This window comes from Megalopta genalis, chromosome 17 (assembly GCF_051020955.1).
Source record: "Megalopta genalis isolate 19385.01 chromosome 17, iyMegGena1_principal, whole genome shotgun sequence".
NCBI classification, from domain to species: Eukaryota; Metazoa; Arthropoda; class Insecta; order Hymenoptera; family Halictidae; genus Megalopta; species Megalopta genalis.
This window is the reverse complement of record NC_135029.1, coordinates 2,036,000-2,052,107: the sequence shown is the minus strand read 5'-3', so window position 1 is coordinate 2,052,107 and position 16,108 is coordinate 2,036,000. Positions and strand designations below refer to the sequence as shown.

The window sequence follows — 16,108 nt, the reverse complement described above, 5'->3', positions numbered from 1 at the left end:
GTTAATCTATTAAGACCTATCAACTCTAACGAGTTTGAAACTCTGCAAAAACGAAATAAAAGTTCACTCATTAGGTACTTTAGATTAGTCATTTGCTACGATTACATAACGAAGTTGTAAGGATAGATCAGCGTTTAAGTCGACGATAATTACACGGTACGTTGCTCAACGGTGTAATACATAACTAGACGTACGTTTCACCTGTTTCTGGTGTACTCAAACCTACAAAACTCATAAACGCTTCGATAAAACGTAACGAAGTGTTAACGCTGGTTTTACACGAGCAGATCTTTCCATCGATCGATGCGTTATTACGAATTCATTCGCGACTCTGTGTAAATTCTCTGTGTAAATACGCGAACCGATGTTTGCATAAAGATTCGCAGTCTATTTATAATTAAACGGTATTTTAAACAGCGTGTTCACCGAGTACCAGCACGTGCGGTTCGCTACTTTCCATTTTACAACGTAAGAGTCCTGACAATGAGTTTCTGTTTTATTTAAAGGGAACATAGTCGGCGGTCGTGACAGATTGCAAACACGCATATGGGCGCGGCGCGGCGCGGCGTACGTGAATAGAAGCGATTTCACGCGACTGGTGGAGTAACTGTGAATATCGCACAATTTATACAATGTATTTAATTGAAACGCAAACGTTGGAACAATTTTCCAAATCTCTCATGATATAAAAGGTTGTTCGATACGGTTCGGAACATTACTTAACACTCGAATTAACAAACCAGTCGAAATGAAGTTTTTCTTGTACAGCTACTGAAATTATAAAAAACCTCCTATGAGGAACTCTTTGATAAAAAGTTCTTAATTCAAGCATTATAGTATAATGAGAAGTGTTATATGTTCACAGATTTTAATGAACTAGGTTACCTTTGTTTGAAACAGATTTCAGTATTTTCCAATATCGGAAATTTTTACAACCAGAAACTTCCAAATTCATTTCATTCAACTTCTAATATTCGTGTAGCAATTATATATATAATTAGTATAACTGATGCAAATCCCGAATTTTATAGATCATTTCATCAAAACTAGAATGGGGAATAAAGTCAGTTTGAGAATTAAAAGTTTCCTTATAGGCATGGAACTTATATTACTAAAAACAAAGTACCTATATATAATATTCCTTCATATTATTTAAAAATCGATTATTTATAATAAACGAATGATTAAATTTACTAATTTTATCATCATAATCATATTGAACGTTATTAATCTTTTTATAGTACAGTACATTAATTTTTGTAATTTATAACAAAATAACTTTTAAATCATTAAATTTGAAAAGCAAATAAATTAAATTTCATAACAAATGATAACATCAAACAATTTACCTTGATTGCAAAAATAAATTTAAAGGCGATCGCTTAAATTTTTTAATTAAAGGCAACCGAATTTGTGCCAGAGCATCTTCCAAGGACCCAGCTTCTCGCAAACGTCAGGCTGAAGGAAACCGTGTTTGTCCGTGTGTTGTACCGCGAAAACTAATAATCCCAATTCGAGGGAAGACACAGCAGTGTGTAAACGCTTTTTCCCAGTACCTGAAGGACCGTCGAGGACGGTATGTTGGTTACTGGTCGAAAATGCGATTTTAGATAATGCACCGTAACAGGATCATCTATCTATCGTCGTTCTTTCAGCGGAAAAGTAGACCCAACGAAGTAGCAGCTGATAAGATTTAGCTGCTGTAGCCGGCGGAGCCCGTACCGCGGCCATCCGAAATTATCAAAGGAGAGGAAATTTCTGGGTCGGCCATGAGAAGCCATAAAAAGATAGCGCGAACTGCTCGATTACTTACGGGCACGGGAGAGGGCGCGTGAAGAGGGGGTGTGGTGGGTCTCTGCACAGCGTGTTCAAGGATTTCTGCTCCAGAATATGCAGCTGCAGCTCCTCTTGTAAGACCCCACCACCCTTTCCTTCGCGATTCCCAGCCCCCCTCTATCTCTCTATCTATCTCTCTCTCTCTCTTACTGCAACAACATACTCTCTCGCTGTTGCACCTTGCGACTCGTTGTTTCACATACTGGATCTTTCCACGCTCGCCTCGAGCGATTGCCGGTTCGTGCAAGGAAATCCGGAATTTCCAGTCAGGGTGAGCGACGTTTAATTTTTCAGCGAACACCTCGCTAAAAGTATTTTATAATTATGTTCGAAGTTATGTTCATCGATGTCGAACGGAATGGCAGATTCCGTCCAGGATGGCTGCTCGATTATACGGGACAAGCATGATCAAAAAATGCTCGAACAGTTCTGCACAGGAACTGCCGGAATGAAATTTAAACGAAGTTTTTATTAGGCGTCATGGAATTATGCCTCTACAAGCATTTATGGTACTTGGGATCTGCTGATAAAGACTGACAGATTGGACATATTGGAGCTACTTGTGGCGAAAATGGTAGCCTATTTTCGGAATATTTTATTAACGATTATTAAATCGCGAACTTCGTCCATTCATGACGAAAACGATTACTGCAATTTTAAAAAATATTGGAATTACGAAATGTTGATGAATTACTTACGATTTGCTAAGGTTATTAAAAAAGGAAAGAAATGTCTGAGTAGCCCTAATTTGTTGCAACAGAAACTTTTTATTTGACAGAAATGTTCGCAGTCTAATAATTTTATTACGATGTCTCAATGAGAACGCGATTCATACTGAAAAATTATAAAACTTCTTCTTTCAGAAACCTTTTTATACAATTAATACACGATTTTTCATATTGATAGTGAAAAATGTATATGTTCACAGTTTTTATTGAACAAAGCAACATTCGTCCGCGAAAGAGTCTTAAAAATTTTCACTATGGGAACTTTTTACAATCTGGAACTTTTAAATCATTAATTTTCTCACACAGAAAGTTTCTCTTTTGCATAAAAATCCGCAGCGTAATAATAAGAACGTGATTCATTATTGTTACTTGCATTTATATGGCGCAAAAGTAAATCTCTTATTTCATGGAATATCTCTTTGCGAATATCTGTTTCCCTTCAATTTTTTGCTAATTTTTTATCTGATATAATGAATGAGGATTTCAAAAACTGCGCACGATCTCCGTACACTGAAATTTCGTAATTAAATTATTCATGTGCGCGAAATATCGAAGATTCTGCGGATAATTCCGGAATTATTTTACATATCTCGTCGGCGGATCTCGTGTCATGTATGACGTAAAGTACATGTATATATATATATATATATATATATATATATATATATATATATATATTGTTTTTTTTAATCTTGCGAAGTTCTCTTTAAAAAAAACTCGGCCACAAAGAAGTCGAACACGTTTTTTATTCTCGTACAAATAGCTTTTCTTTTTCCGATATTTGAATTCCCGCTGGTGGATTTTAGGAATAACCAGAATTTTATTCAGCACACTCTAAATCCTATCACGAGCGTAACTCTTTTTGTATTTGTTTGATCTTTGCGTTAAACTGCCCGTTGGGGACGGCAAAATGCAACGTCATTCGTTCAACTTGTACGCTCTATAAATCATTGTTTAATTAAACGAGAATGTCATAATAACATTACTTCTCGTACGGGCAGTAAGTGTTCAAGTATTCATCTCATTCGAGATTGCGTGCCTCCATAACTGCGGTGCATCTATTTTTATTTAACGCGTTCATTAACACAGTGTGCATACATAGAAAGGAATATTAATATGTTTATTATCGTCAGAATATTTTTACCACCGAAATCTGGTATAAATTAACATTTCTATTTAAACTTCTATATTAAAGCTTTATCATAATTCAAGTTTATAATAAAGAATTTTTAAGAATCACAATTTAGATTTCTATTAAACATCTTTTATGATTCGCTGAGGGATCAATTTGATTTTCCAAATGGTAAATATAATTTGCAATAGAATAAATATAATTCGCAGTAGGACTAACATAATCTACAAAAGAATGGATTTGAAACGCAGAAACATGAATTTGGCTTGAAAAATATGAATATAATTAGTAAACCAAATCCACCCATGTAACCTTTACACTCAGGAAAGAGATATGCCCACCGGTAAAAATAAACAAACAAATACCACAAGCAGAATCAGTGAAATACCTTGGCATACACCTGGACCGAAGACTAAATTGGAGGAAACACATCTGGCAAAAAAGGAAACAACTAGGCACACAATTGCGCAAAATGTACTGGCTATTAGGACCCAAATCAAAATTGTCAATTCAAAGCAAAATAATAATCTATAAATGCGTCGTAAAACCGATATGGACATATGGAATACAATTATGGGGCTCATCCTCCGTGTCCAACATCGAGATCCTCGAGAGATTTCAGGCGAAACTTCTCCGCATGATAACAAACTCCCCATGGTATATAACGAATAATAACATACGCAATGACCTACAGATACCTACCGTCAAAAATGAAATTAAAAACTTTACCGACAAATACACTGTCAAACTCGAACTTCACCCAAACATGTTAGCAAACGAACTACTAAATGAACAGACTGATACGCGCAGACTCAAAAGATTCAAACCGCTAGACAATAGACACAGATTTCAAGATACTCGAGGTGCAATACTAGACAAGTAGGAAATAAGTTAATCTCAAAAACAAAACGTGATAAAACCTTTATAGCAATTATATTAGCTAGAAGAAAGCCAATGAAGATATGAGCCAGTGGGCGAAATATCTACATATTATGAGTAAATAGCTATAAAATCTTGCTTATTGTTATTTTGTAACAGATTGCAGATGTACTTATCAAAATAATAAAAAAAAAAAAGAAAACATCGAAAACGATAGTAATGACATCACGGTGCAATGCATACCAAACCGCTTAAAGAAATCCTTACACGAAAACGTTTATTTGAAATTTTTATAATCTTCGCTTAATTCACATTCATCCGGGTTGTCTCCAAAAAAACACACGTAAACGCGTGTTATCCCCTAATTAAGGATTCACCCAAATTTTCTCCGAATACATAATTTTGGGAATCTCGTTTTCGTAGCGCCGGTGTTTCGCGCTGCAATTCGTTGAAGCCGCGTGTCGCATTCCAGAAATTAGATTCCAAAGTAATGGTTGCCTGATCTTGTTTGTTGCAGAGGTTGCAGTGGTCCAGCAGTGGGGCGCATCGTGAACTTTGTTACTTGAAGGGACGCAGCGAGGACGAGTGTCAGAATTACGTGCGCGTATTCGGTAGACAAGGGCCTGATCGATTTCTCGTTTGTGGAACGAACGCGTACAAGCCGCTGTGCAGGCAGTTCACCATCAAGGTAAGCGCTTTAACTTCTTTTTAACGGGCCCGGCTGACTGCGCGAAGGCCGTTCGATAAGTAGCCTTTTGTTTCGCGCCGAGCGGTTACGCTCACTTTAATATTTGGCCATTACGGTGCTTCTGGCCCCTGAAATGGTCCCTAAATTCTGAGAGCTACATATATACATGTATATGTATTAGGTTGGTGCATGATGTTGCAACTAGTGGATCCAAAACCGACACTTCTACCGAGATTGTAAAATACTGACATTATATTGATAATATACCGGTATTTTTTAATTGTATTAGGGATACCGATAAGTAATGTTGTTTCGACACTGAAGGTTAGCTTTCCTGATGTTAGTCATTGTTTTTTTCCATTTTTCATTGTCAGTAATAATTTGTTGAAAAAGTGAATTTCAGCCAATACCGGATCTTCGTCTAATTCAATGGCACTTCGAGATTTTAAACCAGCGTATAAATTGAAATCTCCGGTTTTGAATCTTTTCAAATCCGTTCTGACACATTTTGATATCCGAAGCATCAAGCCATATCTATACATATGTAACATTGTTTCACCTGAATTTTTCTAATAAATTATATGTTGTATAAAATAATGCTTCGAACAAACGTTGTTATCGACACAGATTGATATGGTTGTGTACACTTTCTTTTATTCGGTACTTTAAGATTCTGTTCGACTGAAATCCACACTGTATACATAGCATGGCACTAGATGCTCTAAAAATTTGAAGTCGATAGTTGCAGTGAATTCTAACAAAAAGAAACCCGAATCGGATGAATTATTATGTATTAAATGAATTTGATACGTCTGTATAGGTTACAATTTCTCGTGTAACGGATATCTGTTTTCTGTCATCAACGTAGAATTTGTTCACGGCGAACTCTCATCAACTGCACGGCGGATAATTAATATTCTCTGTAACACACGTGTATCGATTTTATACTGTATTCTCGGACTAATTATCAGGGTAGCTGAGATGGTAGGAGGAAATGGATAGGTTTAGTATATCGATTGTTTCACATATAATGACCTTGATGACATTTTATAAATTGTATATTCGCATAGAGATCTAATCGATTGTGTAGCGATCAATAAATTGTCAAGATATATTAAACGTATTCAATACAATTAATTTGTATTCCTTTTATACATACGTGCTACTTATTTTGAACGTATTGTAAATTACTATTTGATCACGAATTACTGCGTTTAGTAATAATTGATTAAAGTCGTTAAATTTTCAAAATGAAGATGGTTGTTTTCCGGTTAAATCCTCATTTTATTATGTTACTCGAATGAAATTGCGTTCGTTATTCGAGTCGATCCTGTGACATGTCGTTTGCACGAAAATAGCTTGACATGTGATCGAAAAATTCTGTTATTTGAAAATATGAAACGGGAACAGAACTGATAGAAATTAAAAAATTTGAATATGTCGTCGAATTCGTTCGGAAATTTTGGATAACAGGATTAAGGCTTACAGTAACAGGATAATACATAATATAGAATAAAATAATATATAATATCGAATAAGAAGATTTAATCATCGATTTGAAAGTTAGAATATTTACCAAAATTATAAATTATAAACTAAAGAACAAGTGAAACAGTAGCACGATACCGATTAGACTGCGGATGTTTATACATAATGAAAATATTGTGCATCAATTGCAAGCTACAGAAAATAATCAGAAAATGATTTCTTGCATAAATCATTTGGATATGTTGAAAATGATATATCGATGTTATTAGAATCTTTGAATCCTTCTATTGTTTGAAATTGCAACTACTCATTTTTCTCATACATACAATTTTACGTAAATTTGTCAAAAGATCCATCAAATTATTTCGATTAATACAGCGTAACGGTTTCCTCAGAAATTACTATTTAAAACAGAATGATCGAAATGTCAATATCGGAATTTTATCGTAACAATGTCCGTAACGTGTACCGATAGTGTTCGCGGAGCCTCAAATGTTAATCGAGTTTACGTTGGCAAGTTGCAGTCACCAAAATACGGTAACGTACTCGGAGTCCGAAAATCTTTTGTCGTCGCATGAGTACTTAATGAGCACACGCTCAACAAAGCGGCTGGGAATTTGACTTTGGGCTACTGTTTCGTTCATTTATTTAACAACCACGCGCTCTGCACAGCAGCGTGTGCAGTGTGCACATGCACGCCAGAGGAAAGGATGCCGTTTTAGGAGCAATAATCGTTACAAAGGACGAACAAACCAAACTCAATGTACAACATTAGGAAACGTAGACTTCGTGGCTGATTTATCGCTCGCCTAAATATTGGCCTAACAAACAGAACCTGTGTGTAATACGATTAAACGGCAAAGGTAATAAGCAACTACGTATACGAGAACTGTAATCAGATTTTCGTCAGTTGCGTCTAATGCCGCTGCCAGTTGTTTTCTCGTTACTGGTAACGGAGATTTCATTGGCCGAAAAACGATCTCACGTGTACTGACATAATGAGCCGTTGCTTTGTATCGTTTCGAGCGTGATTTTGCGCGAATAAGACGTAAAATTATTTCTCACAAAAAAGATCCATTGGTCTGTTATAATTAGCATTGTTCTATTAATCATTGAATTAACACTTTGTTGTTTATTGTAAGATAAATTTAAACAATCTTTTTCTACGCGATAATCACTAACGAAATTATTAGATAATTTCATTAGGAATTACTTGTTGGTATACTATTGAAACAATTTATTCAGTAGTTTCTAACTGTAAATTATAGACTTTCGAAAATTATAAAATTACCGTCGCTAGATAATATGTTAAGATAATCAGAAAACTGCATAGGCATTTTTCTATCAATGTATTATCTAGAAGAGAGGATAACTATTTTTATTAGTTTCTTGTTTGTACATTTGTAGTTATATATAGTAACCAAATGTAAATCTATATAATATTTTTAATTTAAACTTCTACTATTTATATGTATATTTTTAAAAATGAAACGAAAACAAATTTATAAGATATGTATTTAATATTTAAGAAGCTGAAAATGAAATTGCAACAATGAAATACAAGATAACTTTTTGATAATATTTTTCTTGCTCTTTGCGTAAGCTATTTATATTTCCTATTTACTTCTTGGTGATATTTGGCTGCTTTTCGGAAATTTTGCTGCATTAATGCCAAAATTGGTTTGTCACCTTGAATTTTAAATAACGACCAAAAATATAATATCCATTTGTATGATAATAATCTGTGATAATTGTATTATCTACAAATCATTCAAGTATTATATGTATAATATAAACGTACTAGAATCCGCGTTTTTTAATTGAAAAACGCTAAACAAGAATTCGAAGTCTACTTAAACCAGTCACTAGAGTGATTCGATTTAAAATTCGTGAATTTATTTAAATGTCTATTAATATAATGTTTCTTTTTGTGTTTTACATTGTTATATATATCCTACTGCGATCGCAAAAATTTATTTAGTATACAGTTTACCGATGGGTGTTTTCAAAGTTACTGTTTCCGAGAAAAAATCCCGTGAGTAATAGAAGCTATTTTCGTGAATTCTTTTACGAGCGTTCGATGGTGTAAAGTTTCTTCGAGTTTTCAGTTTATTGCAGAACACTGCGAGAATCATGTAATAACTCCTAAACACTTTCAGTACTTACGTCTACGTGTAAAAGTTTACTCGCATGAGGCAAATATCCATTCTTGTTTATTGTAACTTCAGTTCTCTTGCCTTCAAAAGATACAGAGTTTCAAAATGTAAAGAAGATAATTCGGAATTTCGATCAAATTAAGAAACGAATATATTTATATACAAAAAGTTTTATGTATTATAACATTTTTATTTTTCATATGTTTACTGTTTATATATCAACACTTCAATCTCTTTAATAACTCATATATCATCTAAATGTAATGCGTTTATCAAAAAAGCACAATTTCATTATAATTTGACTTGTATTTTTAGTTTACAATTTTATGCAATGTTTACTTGTACGTTACATATTTAAGATTACATTTATTTACCTCTCATTACATAATATAGGAGATAATTTACCTTATTTTCATTTACAATACATCCAGTCATAATATGGTTAATATAATAAATAGAGAGTGTTATTTCTTCAAACAGTTTTATCTTGACAAGATATTCCACAATTCCTTCTAAATATTCATTGCTATTTGAATACTTCTCCTTCTTATATGTATATATTCTAGAAATCGTTCGGTTTCAATCATAATTCTTATCACTTTTTTCCTTCTATATAAAGCAAACGGAAGATTTTATGGGGAATACCATCTCTCGTATCACGTAGTCTCTTCTGCTTTAAGCCCTTTCACTCTGCCACTTCTGGTTCCATTTTTCTTGAATTTTTCTTCATACATTCTTATGTGCATTTTCAGTAAAAGCCTTGAGACGATTTATTTTGACGATTCGAAGCGTTTCTTTTTTTCAAATTTTCTTCGGATGTATGATTTTATCCATATACGACAAAAGTGAGCTAATGGAATTCAAAACAGTAAATTGAGAGAAGAAATTTAATTATGTTAAAATATTTTCACTTTATTAAAAATATTAAGAATGGAAATAAATTGCTATTTAACTCCTCTTTGTTGCAGGCGAGGTAGAGAAATTTTATTTTGCACAAAGATTCGTAGTCTAATGATAAATAGATGCAATTTAAAATAGTAGAAAAATTAAAATAATTCAGGGATATCAAATATATTGTTTTAAATTCGATGAAATTTTTTACAGAAAAAAATCGAAATGTTTTGAATCAATCTGCGATTGATATAGAATATTTATATTTTGCGTAAGAATTTTCAGTCTAATTACCTATTGCATCTTGTATTTCTAGCTTCGATTCGTTGGGCAAGATATAATATTCCTACAGTTATTTCGTTCAGTTTCGACTCATTTCTGAATAACATCAGTGCTTTGGTCGAGCAGCAGTAATTATCCTCTGCGACGTATTAATTCCTCCGGCTTATGTCCAAAGCCGATCATCAATGTCATAAGCGGACGAATTTGAATGCAAATTCTACATCGAGTTCTGATTTTCGTTTATTGCATGAAACTTCCGTAAATGGGATTCGGTAATTATCGCTAAATCAATGGTTTCGAAGTATGTTTATCGCTCTTGATAAAAGGCATCCTTCAATAAGTTGCGAGTTTTATAACTTCTGAAGCCGTCGGTACAGTCCCATAAGAAATTACACTGGGCGACCATTTTCTTCAGGTGTTATCGTAAAGGATCGAGACTAGTCGGCAGTATTTCCTGTCACAGTTGGTCCACGATTGCGTTCTGAATTACCACGAACACCATTTTCGACAATCTTTTGATTGGCCGACCAATCAAATTTTAGGAGCGCAAAGAACCTAGATGAACGTCTTGAATGGTTTTTATGGATACTATGATGCAGCCTTCAGAGTGTTCCAAAATGAAGCATAAGCAAAGGTTATTGACTAGATTGCAAATCTTTATGCGAAGTAAAATTTCTCGAACTGAATTGTACGAAACAAAAATGAAATGAAAATTATATTTCTCCTGTCGGTAATTCTGATAAATTCAAGAGAAGACAGCGATGTTCTTAAAATTTTTTAATGTGTTTACACGTCGTTATTTTATCTAACCATTTCTTATTGTAAATGCATAAAGTCCGCAATATTAATGACTATACTGCAGATATTTATGCAAAATCAAAACTGTTTGTATTAATTACAAGAAACAGAAGCTACGTTCACGTATGTTTCTTCTCTTAATGATTTTAATGAATTGATAATTTTAGACTTAGATGCATAAAACCCGTGGCTTTATAACGACGATGGGATAGTTAGTCAAACGATCCTTGTGTAAATTTTAATTCTGAAATTGAATGAATAAACTCGAACTAATTATGGTTAATATTTACGTCAATTCCTCCATGGATGTAATGTCGAAATGTGTAACAGCATAAAACAACAACAGTATAAAGTTATACAACAGCATAAAACGGTTGTAATGTAGTTAAACTAAGAACGTAAAGTATTCATTGTTTAAAATCTTCTAAACTCGATTCACACAAAAACATCGGATCGTTTATAATTTCATTCGTCAATTTTTTCAACACATTTTCTAGAGAGCTACTTCTAGATTTGTGAGTTTGTCCATGTACCACAATGAAACGTGTGAAAATTTAAATCAATTGTCAGAAACTATACAGTCAAATAATAATATTTATGTTCTGGATCTAAATGGATCCAAAATCTGTCGTCCATCTGTTAAAAGTCGTTAACGAGAAATACAATCGCTCTCATTTTCGCAATGAGAACCTGAGTATTTCTTAAGTAATTATGTTCGCAAGATAACAATGGTCTTTATCCGTATATTTGGCGAGAGCGGAAGATAACTTTAAAACAAAAATACCTCTTTCCATTCCATTTCTAGCTATCTAGGGCAAAACAGCGGACGTCGCATTTTTAAAGAACTTTTGGTTCTAATTCACGTATAAAGCAAGAATGCTGCGATATAATAGAGGGAAAGTACATTAAAAAGATTGCTTCTTCTTATAATAACGATGTAGGTTGGTTTCACCAAACTGGTCGACTTCAAATTGCTCGTAAACTATTACCAGACTGCGGATTTCTGTATAAAATAAAAATTAAGTTAAGTCTTTTGTTAAACAGCGTTCTAGTTGTTGATACACCGTCAAATAAATATTAAACTTCATTCAATAAATACGTACATTGTTTGTCCAATTTTTAAATACCAGAATCATCGGACCAGTCTAAGTTTTCTTAATTTTAGTTTTACAGTTTCCGATATTGTGAAAATATTATCAGAACTATAATAGAAATCGTATGAAGTTTAAATAAATCCAATCTAGATCATTTTTGCAATCATAACAATATTGACTGTGTTAATACAATGCTCTACTCAAACAATGCAGATAGAAGACAATATTTTCCTTCGAATGATGTAACTGTACCTTCATAAACTTTGTCAAACAGCAAACAATCTACGATTATATGAAGTTTAATTAAAGTTAGCGAAATTAGCGAAGTTTGTTCAATTAGTTACGACCATGTACAATGACGCTACGATTGACAGCCACCTACAGACACCTAAAAGTTTATTATTAATCGAAAACAATATCTTGATCGGAAAGGAAATTTAATGAATGAAAGTTCATCGGATAATGTGTGTTACGTATTAAAAGCTGCTCCGTGTCTATTAATTGTCATTTGATTCGGCCATTTTATTGCGTCCTTGCCTCATTAGTAGGCGCGAAATTTCCTGTCGAGAGGTGTAATCCAAAATATTTGTGTTAATTACGCGTGTTACCGAATATAACGAACAAGCTTATTAAATTGAATTAAAAGCCGCGAATGTTTATTCGCAGTTGTTAATAAACGGTGCAACTGGTCGCGAAATAGGAACGTGGTCACGAATAAGACCGTTTACCGTAATTATTATTATGAAGCATCCGGTGAAAATTTATATACGTGCGATGAGGTCTTTGTAGAGACTGCTATTTTTCTCTTATTTTTCGATTAAAACCGTGCGCGGTCGCGCATCACGGATCGCAGCGTGGAACGCTTTAATATTATTGGTTCCATCGAGTTCTCGTTCGACTGCGCCCGGGTTATCCGTTAAGACCAAAGTCTCATTGGATTTTCAAAAGAACTTTTGAAACACGGAACGGCCCCGAAGGAGCACAGAGAACGCTTTCGGAAAAAGCCCGCTTCAGCCTTGTAATACACCTTTCTGCTCGCGTTTAAGCCGGCGAATCGCTTCGCCCCCCTTTTTCCTCTCTTTTGTGCTTGCTCTTCACGAGCGGCAGCCTCGCCGCTCCGAGGCACTATTTTTAATCAGGCATACAAAATAAAAGAAGAATTAATGTTGATTTCGCCGATGGGCGTAACAACTTGTAGCAAACTGTCTTGCCTGCCTTGCTTCTCTCTCTTGAAATCTATCGGACGGATCTGCTCTGCGTGCGCTTCCTTTTATCTTATGAAAAATCTCTGATATATATACCTTGGGCACACGGAAATAGGACTGAATAATATTATTCTTCGTGGACAATAATAACAGTATTCAAAGGTATCATTTTATTTGAAATTTTCATTCAAACTGCAGACGATATTTATTAAAATATACTTGGAGAATAATACTGTTCTTTATGGTTAATAATAATATTATTGAAAGGTAACATTTTATTTGAGATTTTTATTCAAAGTGCAGGCGACATTTATTAAGATATAGTTATCTAAAGAATGACAGAAATGGGCAAATTATACGCAAAATAGCAAAAACATTTAGACAATTTAAAAATATTATTGTATTATGGTCAGCTGATAAAAGAAAAGAATGTATACGTAGTTCCTGCATCTTGTAATTAATCATGATAATTTTTATTTTGCATAAAGATCCACAGTCTATTAATCACAATAATCCCTACGGGGAATTCTAAATAACCTTTATGAAATCGCGCTTTACGAAGCTATGATTATGTTATTTAATTTTTGCATGGGAGCAGTAGAATTCCCATGAGCCTTGCAGTTGCAACTGAAACCGCGCAGAATCCGTGGAAATAATTATCGAGCTTGGCTACGTTTATAAGCACCAATAAACATATTACTTATACACCCATCAATAATTGGACGTTCGAAATTACGCTACTACTTGTTATCGTGGGTTATAAAGTATGATTCATTAAATTGTCGAACGGTCGATTTTTATTATGGTGGAAGGCTGTTCTCAGTAGAAATTACGCCGTCGTTTAATTGAATGCTTTCTGCGCATTGCAATTTCACGTTTGCTTTACATTTCTTCACATTATGTTCCATATTATACATATAGGTATTCACTTTCCATATTAAAATATCGATCATAATTTCGTACAAAATTGTAGTGATATGTATTTCGTACGATTATCCGTTGCTTGTTTTCGCTGGTGAAATCAAAATTATACCCCTCTTTATTGCAGCTATAAATGCTAAATTTTACAACATCGCCGGTTTAATATCATACGATTAATAATATGAAATTTCAGTTTTTCAATTTCATTACTTTGTTGATAAATTAATTGAATCAGTTACCGGGAATATTACCATAATATTACCATCCTTGTCATAACCTTGACATAACCTTGACATAACCTTGACATATAACCTTGACATATAACCTTGACATAACCTTGACATATAACCTTGACATATAACCTTGACATAACTTTGACAAATAACCTTGACATAACCTTGACATATAACCTTGACATAACCTTGACATACCCTTGACATAACCTTGATATAACCTTGACATATAATCTTGATATATAACCTTGATATATAACCTTGATATAACCTTGACATATAACCTTGACATAACTTTGACAAATAACCTTGACATAACCTTGACATATAACCTTGACATAACCTTGACATAACCTTGACATATAACCTTGACATATAACCTTGACATATAACCTTGACATAACCTTGACCAGGGGAAGGTGACATGCGGGGTAGTCGCCATATTCGTGAGCGGCGCGGCAGTTGCAGCAAGAATGCTCGTCGAATATTGTAAATATCTCAACTATAATAAAGAAATATCTACAATATTTACAATATAACCTTGATATAACCTTGACGGAGTTGATCGTCTCGCTGCAGTTGTGCGACCGGACATTAGACAAACCAAATTACGAAAAACTGTTAGCGGCGGCCATAATGTGACGTCATGCTCGTTTGATTGACACCACTCTGGCCGAATATTGCAAATATCTCCGCAATAACTGCAAAGCGGATATTTCTACAACCGAAGCCCTCGAGTTTAGTCTTTTCGGAATCTAAAATTTCCACTTGTGAACTGCACACTTCGATATCAAAGCGTCAGTTTTAGTGGATGTAAACCTCTAAAACTAATATACGTATATGGCTTTTCTTCTATGTGTGGGTTGTCATAGTGTGCGGCGAGCCGGGCTCTTAAGTAATTAGAACATCTTTCAAACAAGTCATAAGTAATGATTTACTATTTCTACTTACATTTTCTGTGTTTTTTTTTTACCATAACTACCAATAATCTAAAATCAATTGAATTAAATTTCTATGAGAAGTTAAAATTAATTTCTATAATGAGCGCACATTAACGTCATTGCAAATGTATTTAATTGAAACCAATCGTGACACCTAAAGATTTATATTAACAAAAGAAGTAAACTCCTGCTCTTGGACTACTCTACTGAAGACGCCTTTTCGAATTCCAAATTTGTGGCTTTAGATTCGTTATCAACGACCTCGAAAAACCTAAATTACAACGTTCCAGACAAATTTGACGAAATCCTGACTTCTGGTCACAAATTACCGATCACCGTGCAATGCCTTGCCAACTGCACGAAACAATGTACGAAGAAGTGTCGGTGAAAATCTCGCACGCAAGCTTCTTGTGTGTGTGTGTGTGTGTCTCTCTCTCTCTCTCTCTCTCTCTCTCTCTCTCTCTCTCTCTCTCTCTCTCTCTCTCTCTCTCTCTCTGTGTGTGTGTGTGTGTGTGTGTGTGTGTGTGTGTCTCTCTCTCTCTCTCTCTCTCTCTCTGTGTATGCGTGTGTGTGTGTGTGCGTGTGTGTGCAAGTCCGATACTTCCACTTTCCTCCAGCCCGCTTCAAAACAAACTTACCTATTTCCATCGACCGGTTCGAGGAACGTAAATCCCGCGTAAACTTTGCTGTCAATAAATCGCAACGGCCAAGATAACTTCTTTATGCGATCGTCGAACGCGCGACAACGGGCAAGGGTGGCTCGGTGACTGTAAAGCGAAGAGAGCACGAGTTTTCGGGGCGTGGTGGAGAACGAGGGGATGAAGCGTTGCGGCGCC

The 16,108-nt window shown here is 34.6% G+C and overlaps 1 protein-coding gene across 5 annotated transcripts in view; it reads left to right on the top strand.

Annotated features, from left to right (window-relative positions):
- LOC117222855 (semaphorin-1A) overlaps positions 1-16,108 on the top strand; it is an 870,584-nt gene that overhangs the window by 520,645 nt on the left and 333,831 nt on the right. For all 5 annotated transcript variants that reach the window (XM_076527085.1, XM_076527084.1, XM_033474843.2 and 2 more), the window contains one exon: positions 5,093-5,263. In XM_076527085.1, coding sequence (XP_076383200.1) covers positions 5,093-5,263 — 171 coding nt within the window. The remainder of the gene's footprint in view (positions 1-5,092; positions 5,264-16,108) is intronic.